The sequence below is a fragment of the Phasianus colchicus genome, chromosome 2, assembly GCF_987193195.1.
Source record: "Phasianus colchicus chromosome 2, bPhaCol1.hap1.1, whole genome shotgun sequence".
Lineage (NCBI taxonomy): Eukaryota > Metazoa > Chordata > Aves > Galliformes > Phasianidae > Phasianus > Phasianus colchicus.
This window is the reverse complement of record NC_143437.1, coordinates 110,134,340-110,154,947: the sequence shown is the minus strand read 5'-3', so window position 1 is coordinate 110,154,947 and position 20,608 is coordinate 110,134,340. Positions and strand designations below refer to the sequence as shown.

The window sequence follows — 20,608 nt, the reverse complement described above, 5'->3', positions numbered from 1 at the left end:
AGATGACCTAAATTCCAAACACTGATGAAGAATTACCTCTGTAGAAGCTAGAGGGGGAAGAGAGGTTTATTATTTGAATAATATGAGATAATTACAAAGGGCATTTGTCTACACGCTTTGGTAAAGCATGTAAAGGTAGCTCTGGGCAGCCTGGTCTGGTGGTTGGTGACCCTGCACATAGCAAGGGGGTTGAAACTAGATGATCTTTGAGGTCCTTTTCAACCCAGGCCATTCTATGATTCTGTGATTCTAAAGAAGGATAGGAACCACGTACTATTAACAATGAGAAAATTTCTACTTTATTTCCATTTGAGAGCGATTTGTCCTGACAAGAACCAACATTTCTATCCAAGCTTTCATTTGGAAGGGTATCCCAGACCAAGGACTGATCTCCTTGTAAAAACAGAACACCATCATCCATGGACAAACTGCTCTTCAGTCACTACAGCGCAGGTAATGAGGGGGACCTCCATCTCCACAATTCAGCCCTGAAGTATATTAAGAGAGTGCTCCCCTACATCTGAAGAGGGTAGGAAACTCTGCGCCAAGCGCTCCTCCCTCCCCATCTGTCAGCCTGTTGTAGGACTGGAGAAAGAATGAGAAGTCTGTAATTCTGGGCTGAACGATTCTGTGCAGCTCCGCTGGCACACGGTGAGTGATGGAGAACAGTGCAGTGCAGGAGCAGGGTCACGCTCTCCCCAGCTCCAGGAGCACAGACTGGTGTCTGACAAACACAGTGCCACCCCATAGAACAGCACGCATGCAAGGACAGACAAAATAAACAGATAATGCTCAGTATTTGTGCTTTATATTAAAAACGAAACGTCTGTAGAACAGCCCCACATGCTGTGCAGTTCCTTATTGCACCGACGTGAAGTCTTGGAGCACTGAAATGGCAAACAGGGACAAACGCTCCTCACAGCAGTTTTCACACAGGTGGAAGCAATCTGCACATTACAGCACACCTCCCCAAGGGCTGCAGCAGCACCGACGGCTTCCTGCTGCCGACCGCAGCTCCGGGGCCCTTTATCTTCTGCTGTTTGTGACACGTCCTGCGGCCGTGCTCTGGGACTCTGCTGTGCGCGCTCCTGGCTGACCTCAAACCACAGCTTCTGTACCACAGCTCCTTTTCCTCTCACTGCTCAGATGCGCTGAACGCAGCCTGCTGCTACGCCTAGGAGAGAGAACAGCAGCAGGTCATGTAAGGTGCAAACCCCTGCAGGGAGGGTCCACTTCTGGCAGGGTCCTGAGGCAGCTCCTGCTTGCAACACCACAGTGGACAATCATAGGATCATAGAAATGGCCTGGGTTGCAGAGGCCCACAGTGCTCATCCAGTTCCAACCCCCTGCTGTGTGCAGGTCGCCAACCAGCAGCCCAGGCTGCCCAGAGCCACATCCAGCCTGGCCTTGAATGCCTGCAGGGATGGGGCATCCACAGCCTCCTTGGGCAACCTGTTCCAGTGCCTCACCACCCTCTGGCTCAAAAACTTCCTCCTAACATCTAACCTAAACCTAAATCATCCTAAAATCTGACCCGATAGAAAGGAGAAGGCGGGAGGCCTTGAGCAGGCCCGAGGGAACAGCACTGAGGGGAGGCCGGGCCGAGGGCAGGCTGTGCCCGGAGGGCGGTGGGCACGGCACAGCTCCCCAGGGCGGTGGGCACGGCCCCCAGCTGCCAAAGGGAGCTGGGACACCATGGGACGGGGCTGGGGGTGCTGTGTGGGGCTGGGGTTGGACTTGTGATCTCTGGGGGTCCCTTCCAACTCGGGATGTGCTTACACTTAGCACATGACAGCAAAGCTGGACGCTACCGGAGACACCGTGGCAGAGGAAGGATGCAGACAGGTCAGAAGTTGCACAGTCAGCTTCTGTCACACAGAGCGAACCTGAGCACAGCAGTGCCAGTAGCACCAAGAAAGTATTACCCTTCTTTCTTCTGTTTTTCCCCACCAGGTACATCTGAACACACTGTCACTGAAAGTCATCACAGCTTTCAATACTAGAATCAGGACTGACTAACAAAGAGTGGAGAAAAGCAAGGGAAACTGTTTTACAACGTTCAAACTGAAGTGACCGTGCTTGGGTGGATAGGAGGAGCACTGTGGACAACAGCTCAGAGAACTACCAGGGATTCCCTTCTGGAAATACATCAAACCATGGAGCCTTGGTTACAGAAGAGAGCAGTTTAACAAAGGTTCCTTCAATCAAACTGCCCTCATATTAACACTGATGAGTCCCTAATGTGCTGGCTGAGCTCTGAGTGCTTTCCATCCTGAGCTGATGCTCAGCTGGAAGCAGACCAGCCCTCCTGACATGGTCAGACAGCCCTGCTGTCACCCTGCAGTACTTCTGTGAAGAACACAATGGGGTCACTATACGGGAATTTTGGAATCCTAATGATGTATCTCATTCACTCAGTAACCTCAAAGGAGGCCTGCTGTACTGAAGGGAGAAGTCATGCATTCTCTTTCTAAATGGCTTTGATATCTATTGGGGAAGAAATAAGAATAAAATAATACTTGTAGTTTTGTAACAGTAACAGTAGTTTATGTAGCAGTCCCAGATTGCCACTTCTCATTATGAACACCTCCATATTCATAAAATTCTTTCCATGTATGAGTGAGCAGGTTGGTAAAAATTGTAAATTAAGCCACAGAAGAGAAAAAACAAAACAACAGAAACAACACGTTACCTTTGCTAGGCTGCACTCCCGCTTTGATGAAAGGCAGTTCTTCCTCAAGGCCTCTCTGGTCTGTACATGAAAAACAACAGAAAAAAATCAGAGGCAGAGGTTTATGGATATAGAAAATATTAATGTAATCCAGGAAATGACCCGAGTACCTTTCTGTCCAGAAGTGTCCCAAACAACAGAATGAAGAATCCCTGAAACACAGCAAAAACAGTCATCAAAGTCAGCATAACCACATGTTGTTTCTCAAATATTTCTATTTCCTCCAGCATAAATATAATAATGCCTTTGAGTGTGTAAAAGAGCCTATGACACAGGTAGCAGCACTGAGATAGAATCACAGAATGGCCAGGGTTGGAAGGGACTTCGGGGATCATGAAGCTCCAACCCCCCACCACAGGCAGGGCCACCAACCTCCACATTTCACAGCAGCCCAGGCTGCCCTGGGCCCCATCCAACCTGGCCTTGAGCACCTCCAGGGATGGACGGGGCATCCACAGCCTCTCTGGGCAGCTGTTCCAGCACCTCACCACTCTCATAATTAAGAAAAAATGAGTTTGTCTACCCAGATCACATGGACTATCCAGGAATGCCAAGAATGGATATACATCCATGCTGATTCTCATTACAAACTGGGCTGATGGGTTACATACCTAAACCTTTCCTATTTACTTAATAGGAGCATCAGCCAAGACTGTCCGGGTTCACCACAGTGTGTTGGGCAATACTGGACTCTGAGTAACGCCAGTGAGTTACATGGAACCACCCTCAATGTCTAAGTGAGAGTTCTCTGTATTTGTAAATTGATAACGATGATCTTTGCAGTTATTAAACATGAAATACTCTGGTTAATGTCTAATGTAAGTTGTTTCACTCGCTGCCCAAACTTGCTGAGCTTACCTGGAAGGCATTAAGGAGCGCGAAGGTAACATGGAATGGCAGAGAGTGACTGTCAAGCACCGTTGCCAACCCAAACCCCCAGGTGAGGCCCAGCAGAGGTGTCAGAAGGGCAACGTTTTTGCTAATTCGGATCATGTTGCTCAAATCTCGTGACTTGCAGCTTTCTCCAATAGAGGGTCTTGGAGTCTTCACCACAACCACCACTACCGCAGCCAAATTCACTGCAACGATGCTCAGAGCAGGTACAGCAAAGGCCAGAAGGGCTTTCGTCTCATACCAATTGAGCCAGCAGGCTCCGCTCCTTAAGTACCCATTCCTTGGTTCAGTAATAGCGACGGTGAGGACAGATATGACTAATGGACATCCATATCCAATAACGAACGCTGTAACTATGAATACTGATCTTGTTATCTTAAAAAAAACTAATAGTAATCCATAGAGAATTAAGAGACCCAGGGTAAACATCCAAAAGAACACGGCAAGATAGAACAAGTGAAGGAAGAAAGTGGCTGCTACACACAGGCGGTAGTTCAGGGCTGCGTTATGCACAACAGCTGCCACGATGAACAAAATGTCAGCAATGAGAAGCGATGTGGCAATGTTCACCAGACAAAAATGGCGCATGTAGGTGATTTCAGTTCTCGTGACGTGATGCCAGACAGCTGTCTCAATGGTCAGGCACAGAATCAGGCTGAAAATAGAAAGGCCTAACCCCACACACGTAATGTAATCCAGCACTGCGTTTCTCAGCAAGGTGGGAGACATCAAAATGGAGAAGGACCTGAAGGTGCGGCGGCGGTGCCTGCACATGCAAACAGCACTGCTGATGTTCTCAGACTTCATTTTGCACGCCTTGTCATCCCACCTCCTTTCAGTAGAGTGCCACCCAACACACTGAGCCCCGACATTCTCCAGCTTATTCACCTTTTCAAAGCTAAATAAAATATGCTGAAGCTCTTCTGGAAGGGACACAGATAAAACCATCCCATTCACAGAAACTGGGTCCGGACGGCTGGCTTCTATAATGGGTCCAAGCGTGGGAAATGCAATGCTGATGGCTTTGGAAGTCTTTGGTAACTTCTGAAGTTCTTCTTCTGGAATGACCACACGCCCACTGACATTGCTCGTCTTATTCAACTCCATAGAAAAATCAAAGCTCTTCCCTGAAGCATTTCGATGTATTCTGAAGCCTTTTGTAGAGATGAAGTGCTCCTGAATATTTTCTGATCCATTCCTCAGAAGAAGTTTGCCAGCAAACAGGTTCACTGAGTCCAGTAACGTCGAACTGGCATTTCTGTCCTTTACAAAAGCCCAATTGGAAATAACGGAGCTGTTCAGAATGTGATTTGCTATCTTGCTGTAACTCTGAAATAAAGAAGAAAAATAAGCCATTGCTGATGCTAAAACAAACAAATTCTATTACATCACTGGCATAATCTCTAAAAAGGCTCATTTAAATTTCTATAATGCAATTATACTACTTTGATAATAAACAGGTTCATGTAACCCTTATCAACCCAGCCAAAGCATCTCACTGGTACGAGTCACCTTGCCCTTTTCACCTCATTGTCCTAAAGGTGCTGGGAGGAACAGCACAGAGCAACAAGCTCAGGGCGCCACAGATGGGTTCCAGCTGATGCTGCACAGCTCTGCTCACACCTCCCTCCCCACTCCACCTCTCTGCTTTCTAAGTTCATCACAGAAACATTTCAGTTTTCATCATGCAACACATGAAAACACAACTGTGGTCAGCATTTCCCACACAGCCATCCCTGTGGTGTCACATCTGAAGTCTTCCCCCAACTGCTCTCCAATGGCTGTGACAGCAAGCCCTGCAAACACTTGCTTTTCAAGAGCAAGGATTCCACCAGGGGATGAAATGGAAGATCTCCACTTTACATGAGTAGGACAGTTTGTCTGACAACAAAACTCAGCCCCCCCTTGGAACCTCTTCACAGGGGCTCTCCATGCACCTTGCAGCTCTCACTTCACTGATAGTGCCAACAAGGGAGGAAACTGACATCTGCCCTGACAAGCCCAGATTCACTTCTTCAAGCCTATGAAAGTAAATACCTGCATTTTTCCTCTATTGACATCCTCTGATAGCATTAGGGAAATGTTCTTTAGCAGTTCCACGATATCGGCAATATTTCCTGGAATTGCAGGTGAAGACAAGATATCTGGGATGATGCACGAGAAATCAGCTTGACAGTTACTTCTCCCATGGTCATCAGCACCAAAATATTTTGCTCCATCTCCGGGCCTCCCATGCGTTGGCTTTCCTGGCACTACAAAGGGAAAGTGTCCTCCTCCAACATGTCCTTCAGAGCTTGGAAGGGGTTCCTGTTTAGAAATCCTCTGGAGGAAGGAAAATAATTTGAGACAATTAATAAATAGGATGAAATGAGACTACTGCTAGAACCCAACACACTGTGCAGTCGTTGTGCCGGGAGACCTGAATCCCAGCACCAGCACTCCGCTGAGAAACACTTGTTTGCAGAATGCATGTGAAGGAAGGGGGAAGAACTGAAAGTAATGTTTTATTCTGCAGGTAACTTAGAAAAAAAAAAGTTCTTTTTGTAGTTGGAGATGAATGTACCACGAATCATCTAATTATTGCAGACCTTTGCACTGCTTTTTTCTCAGCTTCATCCCAGTGTATCTATCTTTGCTCTCCACAGTCTAAACCAAGACATTTGCCAAGTGAAGAGGGCAACTTCATTTCTGAATTGTGTTTCAGCACAGGGATTTCCCAAAGTCATTTCCCTGCACTTACTTTTACACGATGACAAGGCTTCTTACCACAGTAACCTCCGTTCCAGAATCCCATCTTCTTTCCTTTGCTCAAGATACAAAGGTTGGGTGAGTGGAACACGTTCTGACCACAGGCCAAAGTGGATGTGTAGCAGTTACATTACCTGAAAAAGTGACTGCACGTCCAGATTTGCACAAGCATCTGTGAACATTCTCCACGTTCTGTTTTCGCAGACAAAGCTTGTTTCACCGTGGAAGGAGGGAGAACAGGCCTGAATGCAGAGAGTTCCACTGTCTTCACAGGGAATCAGATCTCTACACCCATCTGGAAAATAAATCAAGCAGATATTTCTACTGTGCAAGACAGCATAGCACATTCCATGAGGTATCATGGGTGTAAATACTGATAATGGATGACAGTTAAAAAGAAATGGAGATGACACAGTTACTCACTGTACCTTGCAGGTCACTAGCCTTGGATCCCTTACTGAGGACCTGAAAAATAACACAAAGAAGATAAGGAAAAGATGAGTACCTGGAATAAACTAGGAATGTGACCTTATATGAAAATGGTACCTCTGACATACAGACTTCTCAAGACGTGGGATAGAGTGCTCAGAGCCCTTCACCACATCCCTGCAGGCATTCAAGGCCAGGCTGGATGTGGCTCTGGGCAGCCTGGGCTGCTGGTTGGCGACCTGCACACAGCAGGGGTTGGAACTGGATGAGCACTGTGGGCCTGTGCAACAGAATTGCAGGCCATTCTATGATTCTGTGCACACAGAGCCATTCAGAACTCTCTGCTAACATCTGTCCACATGGAAAGCCTTCAGTTGCCCCCTTCTATTGAAGTGACAATACTGAGAAAATTGGCAGGGCCATACATGCCTGCAGAGTTCCTTGCCCACAGGTGCTTGCACTGAAAAAACAACCTTTTAAAAATTTGGAGAGGAATATATTTGTGTTTCCACCAATGCTCATGAATCCACAAAAGAGATCTGTATTCCCTGGCTCAGGTCTGCTTGGCAAAAGCGCAGTACAACCACATGAGACCAACTCTGCACGCATTATTCAGAGCAAATAGTAGGTCTGCGAATATTCTGTTGGTAAATCCAAACACAGAGACAGTGACTGGAAGAGAGAACTGATACCAAAATAAATATAAGCTTCATTTTGATATAAGAAGCACAATATTACACAAGAGAATGTTGACCCAAATATACCCAATCCAAAAAGATGTGTCGGTCCCTATATGAAATAACAGATGCTTCCCTTTTGCTGGAAGCTGAAACTCAGTTTTGGGTTAGCCCAGGTGAGCTGGTGACTCCCATCCCTCCCAGGCTGAAACCAAGTGTTGCAGACCTCTGTAGCCCACAGCAGCTCAGCTCTGCTCACGGACTCACCCCAGGAGCAGCGCGTGGTGCAGCTGGGAACAGCACAGCCCAGAGCAGCAGGCAGAGGGCCGCCCTCACGTCCATCGCCTCGCAGTCACTGCTCTTCTGGAAGAAAGGCGTTAAACATCACCACGTCTGTTCTCACATGAACGTAGTTTGGTTGCCAGTAAGCAAGCAGCCAAACCCATTCCAAAGGCTGTCCTCTGTGCGTGTGCAAGGTGATTTTCAGTTATCATTTATTATCATTATTCATTAAATCCATCATTTGTTCACCTTTTACTGAAAACTATTTGTGCATTTTATCAGTGCTAGTTGCAGAGATTAGCTCAGTAACGACTAACATATGACTGTGTAATGATAACTAACCATTTAGTTTAGTCTGGGGAAGAGGAGGCTGAGGGCAGACCTTATTGCTCTCTTCCATACCTGAAAGACGATTGCAGCAGAGCGGGGTTGGTCTCTTCTCACTGGTGACAGGTGCCAGGATGAGGGGAAATGGCCTCAAGTTGTGCCAGGGGAGGTTTAGGTTGGATATTGGAGGAAGTTTTTGAGCCAGAGGGTGGTGAGGCACTGGAACAGGTTGCCCAAGGAGGCTGTGGATGCCCCATCCCTGCAGGCATTCAAGGCCAGGCTGGACACCCTCCAGCCTCCATCACTGGCATCATCACATGTTGGAACAGAAGGGGCTGTGCTCCAATGGACAGTTCTCTGTCTGAGGCATGGGAGGCTAGGCACACAGATGGTTGCCCACTTTCTTGCTGGCATTTTGTTCATACTTTGTATGCATTTCCAGACCCAACTGTTTATTCGTTGAGAAAATACTATGAAATAAGGAGCTACACTGAAGCACTGAATTTTAAATTAGTTCTAAAGAAGAACCTCCCGTCAGCCTCTGGAACCCAATCCATTTTGGTAAAAGCACTGACAAGCTTTAAAGCCAGTGAGCGTCAGCTCTGCTAAGGAACAAAGGTTGATAAAAGCAAGAAAACCTGAAGGCTCAGATCAACGCTTCAGAAATGCAGGAGGTGGGAACAAGAACACCTGCAGTAGGAGGTAACATATCGTATGGGCTTCTCTTCCAGAAGAGAAAATTAAATTAAATTTCCTCCGTGTGCTCTTAGCCCTAATTCCATTTCACATTTGGGAATTCCTGACCTCACGATGCTTCATCACTGATTAATTCATACCCACTTTGCATTTCATCACCTACTGAGCTCCACCCAGGGCTGCCATCGGTAAGATCTGTAGATCTGGGGCAGCTCCAGGCAGCTGAGCCGCCCTCAGATAACGACACGCATTGCCCATGAAGCACCGATCCCGTCCAGTTGCATTGCTTGACTCATCATGGAAACCACCCAGCCTCATCCCGCCGAGACAACCACCGTGCATCATCAGATGCATCAAACGCGGAGTGCAGTCAGTCACTTCGGGGAAACAACATGGATACTCTCACAGAAACTCGTATTAAAGCACACACACTTGCACTGCCCCAGGCATCTCCCAGCAAGGAAATTGTCACCAGCTGCCGATCCTCCTCCTCCGACTAATGGCATTTGATCCCAGTAATGTGGGGATGGGCAAAGGTGCCAACAGGAGGAAGAATAAGTGACAAATAGTGGCTGGGAGGGGTTAAAGGAGAGGAAAGAACCACAGACTGGTGGGCCCCAGATCTCCATCCAAGGGTTCTCCATCATCTCAGGTCACAGCTTTCTCATCTCCACCACCCCAGAAGCAGAGTAAGGCTCACAAGGATATACTGTCCAAAATCAAAGTTTACAGGGGGTTTATCTATTCATCTACACAATTTTCTTTCCCCAAACATTCACTGCAGATTTGCATTATGCGTATTTGACATCTAAAGAAAAAGTTATTAAATCCTCAGGTACTGAACCAAATTCTTTATTTAGGGCTTTGATGGTGACGTGGTCACCTTAAAACCCAAAGAGCTCACAAAGCACCACGAGCTCATCGCTCGCACTGCTCACTGCCATATCACACGTTGAAAAGGCTGCAGCACACGTTGCCAGTTAAGGACAAAGACTGAGGTTTTTAAATACAGAGACTGGAGTGGTGTTAGTGACATTTTTAATGGAGTCACACTTGGAGAAGGTGAATTTAGGTACATCAGATTCTATGACCTCTACAACAATTTCAGCAATAAAATAATCCGATGTTTTCTCATAAGCGACAACACTGTGATTAGAGACCAACGTCAAAACTACAAGCAAGAAGCCTCATTACTCCCAGAGAAAGAAAGAGTGCATACAAAACCGAGGGAAGAAGCACAAAGTGAACACAGCCCAAAGCACTCCAATATCCCTCGGGTTGCAAACAAACCAATTGCACAGAGCACAACTCCCTGACAGGCGATGCTCAAGCAGAGCTGGAAGTACACGTTGTGATGGCACTCACCCTGTTCAGAACTCCGGGTTCAGCTGCATGGAGAACTCACAGCACCAGGGATCCCGGTGCCGTCACCGCTGAGCGCCCAGCCGCACACCCATGGCCGTGTGCCCCACTTTGCGTCCTCTTCCCATGGGGAAATAACCCGGGGCATCAGCCTGCTTTCTCACTGGCCCCACTGGGTTGACGGCGCGGGACCGGCAGGTGACAGCAGAGCTGCTGCAGCGCAGTGCCAGGACGGTCACAGGCGCGCCCACAAAGCGCCAAGCTGCCACTTTGCCACGGGTGAGTCACACCTGAGCAGCCGTACCTCCCCAAAGCCTGCAGGGAGCACCTTCTGCTCTCCTGTGTTGCAGAGATCTGCTCAGACAAGCTGTCTCACCTGGCAGCAAACAGGAGCCAAGCCGAGCACAGCGCAGCGCCCACATCGCCAACCCAGGCAGGCTGAGTGCCTCGCACTCCACGCAGTACCAGGCAAACAATCATAGGGGCAGCACCTCAGCACACCTTTAACTGCAAAGCAAAGGCCCAGACACCACATAATGCAATGCACTGCTTCAAGGCCTCCCAGCTGCCTGCAGCCGCACATCCACACACACACCAGGAGCTTTGCTGCGATGACTGAGCAGCCCCTGGCTTTTCAAACACCTCCTCAGCCCCAGTCGCCCTCGGAGGGCTGCTGTATCTCAGCAGATGCACACACTGCTCCCAGAAATCAAGAGGTGCGAAGCTGTGCTGCACGGGGCTTAGAAACATACTCAAATTGTGACTCCCTCCAGTGCAGAGGCTGCTCCGAACACGTGGGGCTCGCACTGCAAGCTGGTCAGGGCTGTCTGCATTTTTCAGGATGGAGGGACGTGCCTGGGCACCCAGAAGGGAGTGGTGCAGCCCTTCAGCCCTTGCAAAACCCAGTTTCCCAAGGCAGAGGAGCAGCTGTTTTGACGCAGCTCAGGGAAAGCAATCAGCAACACCTGAGAAAGCTTTAGCAACAGCCCAAAGTCCAGAGCCACAAAGACCCATTTTTACCATTTCCTTCCGAAAGACTTAATGAGACTTCTGCTAAATTACAACTTGCAAACAGATGCTTTGCACTCATCAAGATTTAACACATACTTTGCTAAGTAACCCCACGTCCAACCCTGCAATACATTCACCACTCTCATCAGAAACGTAATTCTCCTGAAGCAACCTGGAAGAGAAATGTCATCTCCATAGCGACTGCTCAAGTAAAAAAGCACACACAGGGCTGCACACTTTATTTTTCCAAAACTGTATGTAAATGGCAGGTGAGAGTATTACAGAATATGAGAATTGAATACACACTTCACATTTTTAAACTGGTTTCCTGTCATTGTTTGTTTGCTTTTCCTCTCACCTATAGCCTTCCCAAGCACCTCACGTTCTGAGTCTTCATTCTTCACTCCATATTTAAGAAGTGATTGCAACGTGCACTTATTGGTGTTACTGAGTGGTAAGAGGGACCTTAAAACAAGCTCTGGAGATGCACAGAAAGGTCAGATCAATTAGCAGCACCAAAAATTAAAAGAAAGGAATAGGAAAAGCTCAGAAATTAACTCTCAGACTCACTTGTAAGATTCAAAACATGCAAACAAAGCAGCAGCAGCTCCCAGCTACTGGGACAGCCGTCCTGAACAGCAGGAGCCAGAATAACCTGGCAAGTGAATCCCAGTGAGAATGTCTCCTGGGTGAGCTATATGAATAGCAGTGCACTTTTCCACCCAGCCTCCTCCCACAAAGCATCTCTAATGGCACTGGAAACATTTCTGACCATGAAGTGAGCAGACGTGTCCACAGGTTGAACTCATTTTATTGGCTGTTTGGGGAGCATGCATCGTTTTACAGCACAGCAGAACAGGTCAGAGAAGCACACTGCTCTTAGGGAGCTGCTCTGTGGAATGTCTTCAGAGCAAGGCCCTCCTCTCCAGTACATACCAGGAGCTGAAGACAATACAGACGTACATTAGGGCAACTTCCTTATGGCTAAACACACTCCTAGCAGCAACTTTTCAAGAGGGCTTTATTAAATCAAGTCATTGCACTTGGGTCATTTATTGCTACAGTGAACAAAGGCCATTCAATAATAAATACCTTTCACTTGTGATTTTCACTGATTGTCTTCTCCTGTTTCTCTCCTATGTGCCACACACTGACAGTTTTTGTGGAGCAATGCAATACAATCCCTACTGCAATCACAGTGAGGAGCTCATACAACAAAACCCACTGTTCCATTCGGCACAGTTCCTGCTGTTCATCATCTGCCCCACAGGTATGAGCTGCAGGGAAGGGCTCAGTGTCTGACAAACAGCACTATGCTGCATGTGATGCATCAACACAGAGATCTGCCCTGAGTCTCCATTTGTGATACATCTAAGCAACAGAAAGTTAAAAGCACTAATACTGAATCAGCTGATCAGCAGTGTGCCTAGAACACATTACCTAAGTACCTGCGCAGCATATTCACCAAATTTAATGAAGAATTTCAATCAGCCACTCCAATTGACTTCTGGGTTTGCATGTTTGATGTTAATGGATGTTGATGGAAGTTTGATGTTATGGATGCCCCATCCCTGCAGGCATTCAAGGCCAGGCTGGATGTGGCTCTGGGCAGCCTGGGCTGCTGGTTGGCGACCTGCACACAGCAGGGGGTTGGAACTGGAGGAGCACTGTGGGCCTTTGCAACCCAGGCCATTCTATGATTCTATGATGATTTTATGCAGGAAAAAGCATATTCTCAAGAATCAGCACTTCCACATCATCAGTGACATAAGAAATAGTTACTACATTTATGACTATTCACACGAATAGAAACTTATTTCTCTTATTGTTAAAGTTGCCAAACTAACATGATGTCTTTGTCACGTCAATTCTGCCACATGAAAGGAGGGGAAGGCTGTTACCCATCACTAACGGGAGGAGTGCAGTGGACTCTTTTTTAATTATACAGTTTTAATCCTTCATCAAGTGAACAGAGCAATCGGTCTGATCGTCTCCCACCACCTCACATGCCATTGGTTTATCCTTCTGGCGCACTGTGCTGAGCCCTGCAGTTAAAGATAATGGCAATCAACAAGATCACAACTTTTCTCCATGCAAAAAGTGAAAGATGCTTTTTGGACACCAGCACAGTGCTGTCACTCACTAAGGACAGATGTGATTAAATTTAGAGGGTCACAATATACCAAGAAGGTCTATGGCATAAATACATAAATGTTGAGACCTTTTGAGAGTATCAAAGTTCAAGTGATTTATTTTGAGCCATATTATAAACAAAAATCGAGTACTGTAAAAACAGATCAAAATGCATATTCAGCCACTGGAAAGACTGATGACATCAGTTTAGATACGCAGAAGCACAGACCCTGTGAGTTCAGGTTTACTTCCCACATTGCGTGCTGCAGTATTTGAGGCACAACAGGTTCGGTTCAGAGCAGATCCCAGCCTCCTTTCTGCAACTCTTCCTTTTGTGACATTAAAAAGTTCATTTTGTTGCGACTTCATGACTCAGTCCTAAATCCCTTTTTAATCCAATAGTGCAAGTGACAAAACATTCTGCTAAACCGCTCCGATGGGATCAACCCTTCTCACCACGATGCACAGGTGTGCCACCCGAGCCGTGGCATTAAGAAATTCCTATCTCGTGACCCAGCTGACAGACAGCAGACAGGCACACAGCAGAACCCCGGGTGAGACTGCCAACATTAGAAATATACAAACATCATCTCTTCCCTTTCGCACGCAGGGGGAAAATAGTGACTCCAATTCTCATACAGCTATTCTGTCCCTCCCAAGGGACTATTTTACAGATTACTTGTAAAGATAGATCACCCTATTTATAGCATAGATCTCTTTAAAAATTAAGCTACAGATATTCAATAAAAATCTATTAAGAATTCCCTCTCCTCTTTATACAGATTCAGTAGTATTGTCAAGCAAACCAAAAAAATAAAGGTCTGCAATTCCAGCACAGTAAGAAATAAGGCCTCTTTTATATTGGCAAGAAAATTACACCATTTTTCTCTTTTGTTTTTTATCTCTGAATAAAAGACTATATTCCTTTGTTGCACTGTATTTCCTTAAGACTGTAGAACTCCAGCATCCATTATGATGAAATAAAGGAGTCAGTTCTACTTGTGTTCAGCTTTGCCTTCCTGGCAAGTTAAAGACATCCAGTCCATGGACGTATCATGTAGACATCACTGCTTTCTTCAGTTTTTCTATTTCAAGCTGGAAAACAGACAATTTGGAAAGAAAAGTCAGTGTTAGAGCCACAACAATCTGAAGTCTGCACAGCTTACACCAGCCTCAAAGAGCTTTAAGTAAATAAAATCATAACACAGAAGCACTGACAGCTCAATATTTATGGCTGCTGTTATGCTACCAGGCTGCTTAATGAGCAGGAATTTATGATCATTAGGAATTTGCCTGGACTTCTGGTACACAGAGGCGGATCAACCGAGTCTGAATGACACAGTAACAAAGCTGAAGGCTGAAGTGTCTCTGTGTAATGATGCTTGGATCAGGCTGGCTTCCTAAAACAGCCTTCATGCAGGATAGCACGCCAGTTTTATTTCTTCAAATGGATTTAGGAGAAACAAGCAGCTTGTTTCCCCTTCACTCCCAGTGCATACTCCAGGCAGCTCCAGAGATGCATTAAAGAGAACTTGCCAGAATTTCTTCTCCAGATTTGAAAGCCGCTTTAAAGTCAATAAGAAGTGCTATTTCACAAAGATAATGCCTGTTTGTATCAGGCTGAAATATTTTTCTATAACGAGCTCATCCTATTAAGTTAATAACATGATACCACAATGCAGCTTGCTTTCATCAAGAATCTGAGGTGGGTGATGCTCAGAGGGAAATTTTTCAGATGCATTCTATTCTTTTTTGGCTTTCTCTAAACAGACCATCAAGAATTTAGGAAAGCAGATGTTTTCCTATTTCTCTTTTGATGATACATATTTTAAATTCATCCAAAAATCTGTATGGTTTCTCTCGGAACACATCCCATTGTGACACATCTCCAGCATGGTGCAGAATCTAGCAGCACTCACCTGATATTCCAACACACAAACAGTTAAAGGTGATTATTTCCCAAAGAGAGCTGAACTAAGAGGAACTGAATCTCCTGCACACATCTACCTGCCCTGTGAGGCATTCCTGCAATTACACCCCAGCAAATCAATGCAGAAAAGGTTGAGAGGGTCCTTTAAGACCTTCCTCTGCAATCAAATTCCTGAACAATGTATATATGTTCCTAAATCTTTTTTTCTTCCTTTGAATTGCTCATATTACCTCCAGATTACTTCGCATCAGCTTTTCTTCTTCCAAATCCTTCTTTAGTTTTTCCAGTTCTCTCCTAATAATTTAGAAAGTAACAGAAATCAAGGTTAGAGGAGGGGGAAGCACAGGCCTCGCTTCAGTTTCACAAGCGGGATTCACATAAGTCTGATGCTACATCTTATAAACCAAACATATACAATTACAGACCCACTTGTGCTCAGGTATTCCGATTTCCTGCACCAGGAGCTTCCAACAGCTCCAACACACCAATCATTGTGCAACTATCCCTGACTTTGAGTCAGGATTTTAAGTAGACTATTTCAGAAACATTCTTACAATTACTCTATCCGGAGAGATGAATTCAAACTAACCTGGCAACTTCTATGTGTAGAAGAGAAATTCTGTAGAACAGAAAACTCATAAAATGTTTTGTTTCATAACTGGATTCAGGTAAGAATGATTACTAACTACATCTCTGAACAAATCAATTCATTAAGCTCCTGCACTCATCATGGACTAGTCTGTTTTGGAGGCTAACCAGCCCAGATGCTTCACAGTCTGTTCAAAACTCTAACAGCTGGGTTAGTTATAGCACAAATCGTCATTTAAACAGTTCCAGAACACTTGTTCAGAACTCTGTGTTCTAAAACTAAGGACAGAAATACAGTTTGGCATTAAAGACACTTAGAAGATGTTAGCATATTTATCCATTTGTAGGATGGGAAGGAAAATACTCACCCGTGTTCTTTTCTCAGTGCATCTACTAAATTCATCAAATCATGAATCTGAGCCCTGAGCTCTTCCACAGAAGCCTGTGAATTATCTGTTTCAACTTTAGGTTGGGTTTCTCCAGAAAAAAAGTTGAGGATGACAGAACTTGGTCTCTGAGATGAAGATGGAACTGGTGGACTCAACACAGGTGGCTGAAAAAATAAATCAGTAGAAATCTAAGCAATGCAAACTTTCTAAACTGCCTACTTACAGTGTACAAGTTGTACTGCTCTGGGAGCTATAGAATTCAGCTATACAGACACAAATTACCATGTGTATTTAGAATTACAGAATGGCTTGGGTGGGGAGAGACCTTAAAGATCATCCAGTTCTGTACTCTGTGCTGCGATGGGTTGCATCAATCTGACCTGGTAACAAGCAAGAGAAACAGAGCAGCCAGCTGCTTGGCATGGCTCTGGCTCCGTGGTGCTATACCTTTCTCATTTCAGCTGGCTTTGGTTTGGCACTTTCTTCTTCTTCCTTCTGCACCTTCAAATTTTTTTCTGGACTGTCACTTTGACTTGCCTGGAAAATAAACAATTCATAACATTTTCAGAATAAGGAGGGGAAAAAAAGAAAAAGCCCACATTTCTAAAAAAAAAGCCATTGATACTGGATTTGTATTGCTAGAGTACTATGGGTTTTTTTCCTTGCTTAGAACTTTCCTTCCCCACAGTGCTCATTCTTCGGGATTTAAATCAAACAAACTTTGGGCAGGATTTGCAAACTTCTCTGCAGGGCTCAGCAGAGCAAGTCCTTGGTGCTTTGGGGAGTCTGTAGTTACTTCCCCAATACAAAGCCATTAACAGGCAGTTAATGTACATGATAGCTGACATGAATGAACTACAAAACATATCACTATATATATAGTATATATCTTTATATGAATACATATGTAAAATGATATAAGAATCAAGAACTCCACTTTGTTTTCACTCTCTGACAACCTCATGCTTCAACAATTGACAACATTTCCAACATAACACTAAGCTAAGACTTTATGGAGCTAAAGCCTGTGTCTTTAGTGCAGCATCAGTGCTGCTGGAAGATCTGGCAATACCCTACGGAACAGGAAGGGTCTGGAAAGAGCAACACAGCTGTGCTGTTTTTCTCAGGTACACTCTTCTTCCATTTGCAAACAGTTGGTATGACTGATCCCTGCAGATCTGAGCTCACTTCTGGAACAAATGCACCACAAAATGGCCTGGGTTGCAAAGGCCCACAGTGCTCCTCCAGTTCCAACCCCCTGCTGTGTGCAGATCGCCAACCAGCAGACCTGGCTGCCCAGAGCCACATCCAGCCTGGCCTTGAATGCCTGCAGGGATGGGGCATCCACAGCCTCCTTGGCAGAGGATACTCACAGCAGTCCCGCAGTTGAAGCGCGTGGGCAGCCTCCGGCCGGGCATCTTGGGCCGACTGGCGGTGGGATGCGACAGGTTGTCTGAGGTAGCTATTACATCATCAAAGCTTAACAGATCTAGGGAAGGATAACAGAACAGACGGCCATCAACAGCAGAAGGTTTTGCTGCGCTCCTTTTTAACATTATTTTTCCCTGAGCCAAAAACTAAACACGTAAATAATCAGACTTCTTCAAAGATTCTCAGCACATCCAACACAACTGTGGAACACAACTGCATGACTCTGGCATATTGGAGAAGTCGTTTTCCCCCTTGAAAAAACTAAGAATTGATTCATCTAGCAATTAAATTCAAGTTCTAATTGAAGTAGTGCTGCAGTAACACAGCACCATAAAACAGAGCTGGTGTGTTTGGAGAAAAATGCAGTTTTTACTGTTCTCTGAGGTAATAATAAAAAAAAACAATCATTTTGAGATACGCTCTCCAACCCTTGCAAACAGCCTGTTTTCTTACTGCCCACTAAGCATGAAAGCACAAAAACTCCCATTTAGCAACTGAGTCAAAAATAAAAGCAACACAGTAGATCCAGAGGTTCACATGAGTGTGTCAGCAAGACATGAACTGTTCTGTAAGGTCACGTTCTGCAAACACTGCTGTACAGTGGAGTTTCTTTGTTTACAGAAACCACATGGCCCCAAGCCAGCAATAAAACTGGAGTTTAGAACCTCGTTTCATACTTCCTTAAGGCACACAGACCCTTCACTGATTACACCCTCCGCACTTCAGCTCTCAGTAACCTCTCTTACATGAAACCTTGCTTCCTCCCTTTCCCCTCCAACCAGCCTCCTGACAACCCTTATCAATAGAAATTCTGTACATCTTGCAGACAGTTATGACCATGAGAAATATCTACACAAACACAGAACATTTGTAATTCACCTAGTTAACAACTGGGCTTCTTACTGAGCCTCCACAAAAGTCAGTCAATCCTTACCTGCCAACAGGTATCCAGTGAGACAGGCTTTTATTTAAGAGTTGATGTAAGACATGATTTTACAGCACGAATTCAGCAAGCTTGTTCTAGGGACTCTAAATGCTTAACTAATATGTCACACAGTGGTTACTATGGGCAGCAGAAGGTGCTTCCCAGTTTTGCTGGGTTTTCTGTTTTGTTTTGCAACCTCTTGTTTTCATATGGCATCCCAGTCTATCTAGCAGAAGCTATGACAGCCCTATTTTCTCACCTATTCTCAAGCTTTAGCAAGAGGTCAAACAAGAAAAAGGCCATAAGAATACTGGGCTGGACTACTCATGCCACTTTGGTGGTCAGCTGACATGAAATCACTGATTAATACAAAGTTCTACTTGCATTATCAAAGCTGACTTATAGCTGTAGGAATCTAAGCCTTCTAATGAGTGGTTTAACTGATTTTAACATCTACTGCTGTGTCTCATTATCTTTTAAGTCCTTAAAACATTCACATCTTCCAGATACATCTGGACTTCCCACTTCATCATCCGTTGCCTTCTGAAATAGAAGCATCTGTAGCAGTGCCAGCTACCAGCCTTCGTGCTGCCATTGCATTCTATTGCAGAGAACGTAAAGGTGGTTGTGGGTAAACATGTAACCATGTCTGCAATTTTTAGAAAAGCAGGGAAGAACAACAAAGTAGGAAGAAACAGAGGAGTGATGGTGCAAGGGGCTGATGGAGCAGGGGGTGAGGGAGAACTGACTCTTAAGGCATTTCTCTTGCTTACAGTCTGTGCCAATAAAGCACTGTGCTTGTTAGAATTCAAGCAAAAATTACCTAGGAGCACATCTTACTGATTTTATTCAAACTTCAGTAAGCTTAATGAAGCAGGTCTTGTTTGGGCTAGGTGTTCTATGAAAAGGTAACAGGAAGAGAGGAAAAAAATTTATTTATACACACACATTTTCATCCCGTTTCAATCATTTGTAAATGATCTCCTTCTGTAGTAATAATCCATTTGGCAGGAAATTTAAGTAAGAATTTAAAATGTAATTACTATGACGACTGCAAGAGCAGCCCCGTCTCCGTGAGCAAAGCAAGCATCAGTAATAAACATATGCAGAATGTTGTATTTCCAGAAGAAAAATCCACCACAGTAACTCACACAGATGCAATTTGAGGCTGCAGCAGTCTATGATTTAAAATAGCCAAAGGGATGAAGCAGAACCCAGGGGTCTCCTCCTCCTTCAGCAGCTTCTACCAACAGAAGCTGGTGTGCTGGGCCAGCTGCTCACCACTGAAACCCCCCAGCACACTGTGGCAGGAGGAGCTGCAGATGGGTGAGTGCGTGGCTGTGTGTTCTTTTTAATTGCTTTTTATTAGTATTTAAACAGCTTTTCCAGGTATGCTGGGACATATCTTGACTCTGCTGAAACCAACAGGGATACTGGTGAAACACACCACAATTTCATAATTTATGCCCACTTCAGTAGATGCAGTGATTTGTCAATTAATAGAAATGTTTTCATACAGGCTGTATGTAATCACTGCAGGGAATTCCAGCACAGTGCCAAAAGAGTGACACACCACATCTGGAAATAACTGCAGTCCAGGAGTTGTTTTAAGGCTGAGAGAGAACACCTTTCTCACAGGAAAGATAAGTGAACCTTTAGCAGTTACATAGGGCAGACTGTTAGAAGCATCTCTTTTGCAGGCTTAACTTGGGTCCCTGCTCTGTGGAACTGCCAGGAACTGGAAGAGATACAGGTAGGTGAGAGGCTGTGATACAATTTGTGAATGCTTTAATGTATTTCCATCAGCTTGATTAAAAACCCTTCCCAAAAGGAAGAAAAGCCAAAGGAGTTCATACAGCCCATCACGCTGGGATGCAAAACCCACAGTGCAAGTGAGATGTATCTGATATTTCAGAAGACCTCACATTAATCTACAGAGTGGAAAAATGTGACAGCACTGACTCCTACCACTCACATTGCAGTGACTGCAGCCCTGGAATTCAGGGGACAGAGGTACATTTTAAATATTTAAATTTGCAGCTGAGCAATAATGAG

The 20,608-nt window shown here is 45.2% G+C and overlaps 2 protein-coding genes across 4 annotated transcripts in view; both read right to left on the bottom strand.

Moving 5' to 3' along the window:
• Positions 1–341: 341 nt before the first annotated feature.
• Positions 342–13,277, bottom strand: ADGRF4 (adhesion G protein-coupled receptor F4). Of its 2 annotated transcripts, XM_090136667.1 has the most exons (9): positions 10,150–13,277; positions 7,747–7,842; positions 6,802–6,838; positions 6,508–6,668; positions 5,663–5,947; positions 3,590–4,954; positions 2,842–2,883; positions 2,693–2,752; positions 342–1,174 (listed from the first exon to the last, which is right to left on the bottom strand). In XM_090136667.1, exons 2-9 carry the CDS (start codon positions 7,819–7,821, stop codon positions 1,169–1,171), a joined length of 2,031 nt encoding a protein of 676 aa, XP_089992793.1. In that variant the 5' UTR covers positions 7,822–7,842; positions 10,150–13,277; the 3' UTR covers positions 342–1,168. The 2 variants fall into 2 exon arrangements, with proteins under 2 accessions (XP_089992793.1, XP_089992792.1); XM_090136666.1 differs by lacking the exons at positions 7,747–7,842; positions 10,150–13,277 and having other exon boundaries at positions 6,802–7,228.
• Positions 13,278–13,379: 102 nt separating this feature from the next.
• Positions 13,380–20,608, bottom strand: part of CD2AP (CD2 associated protein) — a 65,202-nt gene continuing 57,973 nt past the window's right edge. For both annotated transcript variants that reach the window (XM_031604921.2, XM_031604922.2), the window contains 5 exons: positions 17,571–17,686; positions 16,645–16,734; positions 16,177–16,361; positions 15,451–15,514; positions 13,380–14,385 (listed from right to left, as the gene is read on the bottom strand). In XM_031604921.2, the coding sequence (XP_031460781.1) occupies positions 14,344–14,385; positions 15,451–15,514; positions 16,177–16,361; positions 16,645–16,734; positions 17,571–17,686 (497 nt within the window). In that variant the 3' untranslated portion in view covers positions 13,380–14,343. The remainder of the gene's footprint in view (positions 14,386–15,450; positions 15,515–16,176; positions 16,362–16,644; positions 16,735–17,570; positions 17,687–20,608) is intronic.

Excerpts from the sequence above, each read along its gene's own strand:
- ADGRF4 (XM_090136666.1), bottom strand. The coding sequence starts at position 6,928 with ATGTCAGAGGTACCATTTTCATATAAGGTCACATTCCTAGTTTATTCC. Across the intron at positions 5,948-6,507 it reads ACGTGCAGTCACTTTTTCAG|AGGATTTCTAAACAGGAACC; the intron begins GTAATGTAACTG and ends TCCTTCCTCCAG. Across the intron at positions 2,753-2,841 it reads GGACACTTCTGGACAGAAAG|ACCAGAGAGGCCTTGAGGAA; the intron begins GTACTCGGGTCA and ends TTTCATGTACAG.